The following is an 8,255-nucleotide window of genomic DNA, read 5'->3' as shown; positions in this document are numbered from 1 at the left end:
AACTTAAAGATCATATATTGAGTTGTCGTAAATAAGTATAAAGAGTTATCATATGCACAAAGACTTGAGCGAATTAATCCTAAGAAAAAGGTTTAAAGTAGGGGTGAGTAGGACCCGACCCGCTCACCCGGTTTGGCTCAACCATGATCGTGCCCAAATAAAGTCGGGTCTCATCGGATCTAGGATCGGATTAAAGTACAAAATTTAGACCTGATCAATATTTAGGATTGTGTATGAAACAAACATGACACAGTCTTACCCGTCATATGTTCACTCACTCGTCATGTTTATATGTGTATCCATTTAATTGTGCACAGAGTACTGACATCTCTTTTGGTTGAAAGTATCATTGGTTCTCTAATTGTTTACATTATATATACATTATTAACAATATATATCTCTCAAATTACATATTTATAATAATAAATAATATTGAGAAGTCTTTATCTAAATAGATACATTATATTTAATTGAGTATAGATTCAGGTTCAAAAACTAACCTAATCAACATTTGAGGTCGAATTAGTTACCAATCTATATTCGACTTTAAAGAAATAACTCAACCAACATTAAGGACAAGTCATATCCCATCAATCTGACTTATACTCACTCCTAGTGCAAGGGAAGAAAATAAAAAACTAGAAAACATTGGAAGGATTACTGATGGCATCAAAAAAAATTATCATTAAGATGAGAGCATAATTAAAATTGTGGGAATTAAATGAGGAAAAAAGTTCAGAACTAAATCTTATAAAAATAAAATGAGTGTAGAGGAGAAGAAAATTGTAATTTTCCAAATATTTATTAGCAAATAAGGTTCTTATAATTTGGCATAGCCATATACAACCACGAATTAGGAAATTCAAATTACACCCGCTAACTCCAATTCTACATCTGCAGCTACTATCTTCACTACTACTAACTTCACTACCTACAATCTCCTTCCACCAAAAATCATACCCAAAACCAAAATCTAGGGTTAGGGTTTTCATTTTGGGAATAACCATGGAAGCTGCAGTAGTTGACGCTGGTTCAAGCCTCCTCAAAGCAGGTTTTGCAATTCCTGACCAATCTCCCGCCATGGTATTATCCCCTTTCTCAATCTTCCTCTAAATTTGATTTTTCAAAATTGAAAGGGAAAAGGTGTTTCCGTAACTTTGGTTCATTTTTCATGTGTGTGGTTCAGATAATTCCGACGCAGATGAAAAGAATGCTTGATGATGGTTCATTGACTGAGAATCCAGTTGTCGATGAGGTTGCGGTTGAGCCCGTGGTTCGAGGTTATATATCGGATTGGGATGCAATGGAAGATTTGTTGAATTATGTTTTGTATTCTGGACTTGGATGGGAAATTGGCAATGAAGGACAGATACTATTTACAGATCCACTTTGTACCCCAAAGGTTTTGTTCTGATTTTGATCTGAGAAGTTTCTTTATTTTTTTTTAATTTTTGTTTTCAATTTTCTGATATGGAAAGGGTCATTTGGATGAGCTTATTTGAGCATAAAAATTTTGTTAACACCTCAAAATGGACACCTATATAGATACAATAGACCAATAGTGTCTTTGGTAGTACCACTAAGTACTGTGTTTGATTAAAAATAAGCTACTTGTCCGGTGAAGAGACATATTTCAGTCAGCTACTAGCTTATAAGCTCGTAATTGATCAGGTAGTTAAGGTAGCTTATCGGCTTATAAGCCGAAGGCGTGTTCCATTTTACACTTATCAACTAGCTTAGCAACTAAGTTACCTTACACTTTTGATTAATCAGGTAGCTTATAAGATCTGAACTTTTAGCTCCTGTCAGCTACCTTAGAAGCTCATCAGCTAGTTGTACCAAATAAAGTCTAATATGGGTATGAGTAGGTATTGAGACATATTTTGAGGTGGAATGGATGTACTCTCTGCCTAGATTGGTGTGAGTCTGAGTAGGTATGGAGATATCTTATATTTTGAAGTATTGTAGATGTACTATATGGAAATATGAGTGTGGATGTTGCATTTAAGTTGTACAAATAATCGAAGTCGTATTTGAGCTTATCTACTGCAATAGGAATTTGTGAATATTTTTGTCCTGTTTTAATGATTTTATTAAAATGACTATTGAAAGTGAAATATGCTGTTATGGTCTATTTTTCATGTTAGAAACAAAACGTTCTTGAAAATTTTCTCTGCAAAAGTTAAAAACAACTTCAACAGTAGTCACTTTTATAATAATTTCTGAGCAAATTAACTTTCACGAGTTGTTGCAATTCCATTCCTGCATAAAGGAAGCATGATTTGAAGTATCTGGGCCTTACTGCATATCTTAACGTCTTAGACTGCCACACTTATGTTAGCAAAGCTTATTCAACAAGTTCTACTCGAATAAGTAGTGGGATAATGTGTGTTGGCATATGAAAATTATGTGTGTTGGCATATGAAAATTAGTTACTGTTCTATTTCTATGCTTATGCTTTCTTCCCAGGAAGATTTTTGTTTCCTTTAATCCAACTTGATACTAAGATGTCTATTTGATCTTCTCGTGCTACTGTTCCTTAAAAATGAAATTGCAAGAGCAAATTGATTGTCTTCTTTTAGTGTGTATTATTATACGACTTTTCTATAACATATGCATGTGTTTTTGTGTGCCAGGCTAACAAAGAACAGTTAGTGCAATTAATGTTTGAAACATTCAACATATCAGGGTTTTATGCCTCAGAACAAGCAGTGTTATCGCTATATGCTATGGGACGTATCTCTGGATGCACAGTCGATATTGGTCATGGAAAAATAGGTATTCATATATGAAGGAGTAGGAATTCTATTTAAGATAGGATTGAATTCTATGAATATATTTTTGTTTTGTTTTAACTGTAGGGTTTAGAAAGAGTCTAAAGGATGGTTTAGAAATTGGGCCATTATTTGCAAGTGCATATTAATTTTACCTTGCCCGTTCTATATGTTTATTTTTCAATATTGTTTTATGATTGTCCATTATCTGTAGAAAGAATTTGATGCCTCATGCTTGGACTTCATATTAGTTAATGTAACTGAGGTTCCTAGGGATGATTTATTGATAGTTCCACACTTCCACTATGACAACCATTTGCTAATTTGTAGTTTGGCTAATGGAATTGAATGGTCCACACACACACACACATATATATAGACATATACCAGGCCTAGATACCAGGTCAAACACCTTTTGTTAACAAAAAGATAGAGTTGAAGGTTTTAGTTGAGTTGGAGGTTTTAGTTGAGATAAAGGCTAAAGGAGATGAATGAGAGTGAGGTTGGGTCGAGTTGGTCCAGCTGGTTTGCGTTGCTCGAGGCTGGGCCAAGGCTGAAGTTGAAGGAGCAGTGACAAACTGCTGAAGGTCTTGGATATTGTGAAAGAGCAGTGAGTGAGGCTGCTGAAGTTGAGTCTTGAGCTGGTTGGCTGGGGTTGAGAATCAGGTTAAAACTGAGCTGGGCGACTTGGGTCACAAATCGGCTCGAAAACCCGAATTCGCTGGTCGATAAACCGTGCGGGTAGATTGTCTTCCCTGGCATGAAAAAACGCAGCGGCTCTGCGATTCAACATTCCAAATCTTCGCACTGTCACACTCCAGCTTTAGAAATCACCCCTCGTGATTTGACATCTCAACTTGCGCCTTTGATTACATTGGGTGTGAGTCTTTTCTATGAATTTGACTTGCTCATGTCAATAAGTAACCGTTGATTATATGTAGCTGGTAATTGAGACAGTAGAATGAGTCAAAACTCAGAAAGTTATTGAGGAAGAAAAGAAATTCTTCTAAAAATTATACCAAAATTGCATATATGTCATAAAGTTGGGGGACATGAAGTGTTAGCTCTTGGATTTTGACATAAATGCTCTCCCACCCCCCTTCAAAAAATAATGAAATAAAAACTTTGCCAGTCAAAATTTATACACACTAAAATTACAAAAAAAAATTATCATTAAGGTCTTAATGGTATGTTTGATGATTTATAACTAGAAATACATGGTGGGAACTAGGAAGACAAGGAGTTGTTTCCCATATTGTCGTATTATGTCATGGCATGAGATGGCCACCTTATTGAAGTTGTAGTAGGAATTAGGAAGTATTTTCTTTTTGATAGGCATAGTGTTGACAGCAAGGGAGAGAAGGAAAATTCTGCAGTTGTTGGGGTTTGAATCTAGTCTCACATTTTATGCTCTATCAACTAAGCTGCCTCTTGGGGGCAATTATTAGTAAATATTGTATCTGCTATTGAAGTACATTAGTATATGTCTAAGTGTATCTCTTCCAATAAGAACTTGCTTTTGGGGTTTCTAATTGTTATTTGCAACTTGTTTTTTATGGCTATGTAACCAGATATTGCACCAGTAATTGAGGGTGCTGTGAACCACATTGCCTCAAGAAGATTTGAGTTTGGAGGTATTGATCTAACTAATTTCCTGGCTCGAGAACTTGGCAAATCCAATCCACTAGTGAATATCAGCATATCTGATGTTGAGAAAATAAAACAGCAATATGCATGTTGTGCTGAAGATGAATTAGCTTATCAGAAGACCAAGGATTCCTGTACTGTGGAGAAGCATACCCTTCCTGATGGGCAGGTCTTCTTTTTGGTTCACCCATCTAATATTATGACTTTTGACATATGATGCTTGCTCATTTTCTTGATCCTGGTTTTTATGTTTGGTCGGTTCATCAATCAAGTTTTTAGTAGTTTAGATCTGACAATCTTAAGTGTGAATAACACTGGTTACCGCAGTGGCGCTTAAGATTGTTGTTCCTGATATGAGCCGAAGAGAAGAGGTACTAGACATTTGTGCCTTGGTATATGTCCTGTTTTAATACCTTGGCAATTTTAAATCTTATCTTTTTGGCTGGTCTTCTGGAGTTTTCTCTCGTAGTGATGTATATGAACCATGTCTTCTTTTAGGAATCCCTCTTTGAGTCCTCTACAATGCATCAAAAAAAATTATTTTCCATTAGGAGGCAGTGTAGCAGACTAGCAGTATGTTCCTCTAAGAGAGTTGGAGGAGGTTTTAGAATATAGGGTCATATTAACTTATTTTTACACATTTGAATATTCGGTCATAACTTATTTTTACACATTTAGAACATAGAGCTAATTGACTGAATTATTTAAAGCTTCTATTTATAATGGTTGAATTGTGAGACGCTCGAAAGTCACAACATTGTTTACCATTTTTAAGTCAAGAAGAGAAGAAGAAATTATCATCTTAAATTGATGACGACTTCAGGTCTATATCTGTTTCTTCTTTAGATGGGAGTAATTTTGTATAGATGCCTAATTTGTATAATAGAGACTCTTAAGGTTTCTCAAGGTTTTGTCACCATATCCATTCTAGAAGAAAGATGTGGTATGAAATTCGAAATATATAAATTTATGTTTGAGAGTTATTGTTTGCAGCAGGATAAATTTTCACATTAGCATCTTAGTGGTATGGTTAGAAAGGTATGGGCAATGGACCTTTTACAGCCATACATGTAATTTAAGGAAAATGATATATTCTCCTACTAAATCCTCTTACTAATCCTCCTACTCACAAGAAAGTGACATATGTCACAAAGTAATACTTAATGATTGGTTTACAAGTGACATATGTCACTTTCTTGTGGGTAGGAGGATTAGTAGGAGGATATAACATTACTCATAATTTAATTTTCTACCATAAGCTACAAATACCCAAATCATTGAGCCAAATCCCCTGCCACCCCCTCCCTCTCCCTGTCATCTATTTTCTTCTAATTATGGATCTTCTATATTTTATGACTTGATCTAACAGTTAAATTATGATTAGGTGATAACAATTGGAAGAGAAAGGTACACTATTGGTGAAGCTTTATTCCAGCCATCTCTTTTAGGTTTAGAGGCTCATGGCATTGTAGAGCAGCTTGTCCGTACTATTTCAACAGTGCCATCTGATAATCATCGGCAACTTCTGGAAAATACTGTGGTTTGTGGAGGCACTTCTTCTATGCCTGGTAAATTATTGCTTTCATTAGTTTTGGTGACTAGGATAAGCTAGATGTACACTTCTAAGCTGTTATATTTTTTATATATTTAAATCATAATAGGCAGATATTTTGGTCTATAAATTTAAAATGTTACTCCATGGAATTGGAATCACAAAAAGTTTCTGCTTTACGAGTTTGATGTATCCTCTGCTCTTTTCATTTTGGAGTGCTACACGGCTGAATATTAGCCCATTATAGTTTCTTATTGTCCAGTTAGCAATACGAGTTTGATGGATCCTCTGCTCTATGTTTTTTTAAATTTACAATACGAGTGATTAGTTGAGTTTAAGTTTGATTTATGACTATTCTGCTTAACCTAATGTTTTCTAAATCTTAGCTGGTGAAATTTCCTATTGCAGCATGCTAGCCAGATAAACAAAGTAGATTGCCATGTAATAATGAATACAAAATTTAAATTCTGGATGCAGAATTAAGTCTATGCAATGATACAAAATTTAGTTCTGGATGTAGCCAAATCTTTGCTAGTTATTGATTTTCTTTTCCTAATTGTAATTATTATTGTATCACTAGAAATGATAATTATAATATTTTGTCTCCATTAGATTCTTCACTCTTCACAAGTAGTTGCATATCGAATTTTGGTTTTTCCTCCTCAACAAGTAAATCTCTATTTTGATACCTATGCATCAATTTCTTCAATATTTTTATAACGAGGGTAATGCTACAACCTTCTTATATCCTAATTCTGAACAAGTTGCTGATTCACTTGTACATTCTGAGAAGCTAATTTTGCTTCTTGCTGTAGGTTTTGAAGAGAGATTTCAGAAGGAATCTAGCCTAAGTTCATCTGCTGTTCGACCTACAATAGTTAAGGTAATTTTATTATCTTGTATAGTAAATAGAGAAAAAAAATGTATGCATTGATAGTGTATGAGTTTTATACATTGTCATTGTATCATCCGTCATTTATGTTTTATTATCATTAATTCTTCAAAAAAGTAATACAAATGAATGGTAAATGGTGTATTGATTGTGTATAAATCTGTACACTGACAGTGCATAGATATTACAATATACTAAATATTGTATCTCGGTGGCATCTTATCTTATAGGCATTATATTTTTGGTAACTTACCTGCACTAACTATTGAGAATAGCTGCATAATATGGAGTTAGAAGGTCACTAATTCTTGATATATAGTGTGTATGTTAACTAAATATGGGATCAACATTTGTAGTTTCCTGCAGACCAGATTAAACAGTTTCCCACCCACATCTCGAGGGAATAAAATTTTGTGGGCCAATCTTCATAACTTTTCTTTGATATGCAGTTATGCTATATTTCTATGTGCATAAACTTGACCATTATCCTCTATGCATAACTTATGTGATATTCATTGTTATCATGTTACTGCAGCCTCCAGAATACATGCCGGAAAATTTAACCATGTATTCTGCATGGGTAGGAGGTGCCATACTTGCCAAAGTTGTTTTTCCTCAAAATCAGCATGTAACTAAAGCAGACTATGATGAAACTGGACCTTCCATTGTTCACAAGAAATGCTTCTGACGGAATTCATCTTGACGATTTCTTATAACAGTGCACCTTGATTCATCTTGCGGGTTACAGTGCACCTTGATTCAAACATGTGGTAGGCTTTGGTTTGACTATAGATTCTAAATGCTAGTTGCTAAATGTCTAGGCTCTTATGTGATTTCTAAATCTATTGGATCTCAATTTACTAAATACAATCATATTTCCCTGTTTGAGTGCTTAGGCAGGCACCACAGGTAGAAAATTTTCAGTAAAAACTAGTTCTGGTATTATTATATATACATGGATGTTGCAGAAATAGGACCTTGCTTATCTTTGTCATTAGAGCCTTCAAGAGATTCAGTTTGCCCTTGGTGACCACTACTTCTACTTCATTTTCTGCACCTCTTATATGGCAGTTAGTAATTATGTAACTTGCGATTTGTGATTCCTTGTTGGTCTCGTTTTTCAATCAGTTAAGAAAAAATTAACATATATAGAAAGGAGTAAACTGGTGGTGTGAAAATGTATGTAGCATAAGAAATCCAGATCCCTTAGTTATTAACTGTCAAAGCAGGACAGAGCGATTGAGAATGTTAGAAGTAAGTTTTACATTGTCTGCCTTATTTTCTTAGGATTCGTTTGTGAGTTGAGTTTTGAAGGGAAAATAAACGCTTCATAGTCATTTCCATGGTTATGAAGCTTTCCTTTTCCATTCATTTTCATTCAAAGCTCAAC

At 34.6% G+C, this 8,255-nt stretch overlaps 1 protein-coding gene across 1 annotated transcript; it reads left to right on the top strand.

Annotated features, from left to right (window-relative positions):
• Positions 828-7,963, top strand: LOC109346165 (actin-related protein 7). The gene is made up of 7 exons (XM_019585572.1): positions 828-1,083; positions 1,187-1,402; positions 2,637-2,778; positions 4,346-4,590; positions 5,806-5,989; positions 6,789-6,856; positions 7,401-7,963. Exons 1-7 carry the CDS (start codon positions 1,006-1,008, stop codon positions 7,551-7,553), a joined length of 1,086 nt encoding a protein of 361 aa, XP_019441117.1. The 5' UTR covers positions 828-1,005; the 3' UTR covers positions 7,554-7,963.

Source organism: Lupinus angustifolius, chromosome LG04 (assembly GCF_001865875.1).
Source record: "Lupinus angustifolius cultivar Tanjil chromosome LG04, LupAngTanjil_v1.0, whole genome shotgun sequence".
Lineage (NCBI taxonomy): Eukaryota > Viridiplantae > Streptophyta > Magnoliopsida > Fabales > Fabaceae > Lupinus > Lupinus angustifolius.
Note: the sequence above shows the minus strand (reverse complement) of the source record. Positions and strands in the feature narration are given on the sequence as shown.

Excerpts from the sequence above, each read along its gene's own strand:
- LOC109346165 (XM_019585572.1), top strand. The coding sequence starts at position 1,006 with ATGGAAGCTGCAGTAGTTGACGCTGGTTCAAGCCTCCTCAAAGCAGGT. Across the intron at positions 2,779-4,345 it reads TATTGGTCATGGAAAAATAG|ATATTGCACCAGTAATTGAG; the intron begins GTATTCATATAT and ends CTATGTAACCAG. Across the intron at positions 4,591-5,805 it reads ATACCCTTCCTGATGGGCAG|GTGATAACAATTGGAAGAGA; the intron begins GTCTTCTTTTTG and ends AATTATGATTAG.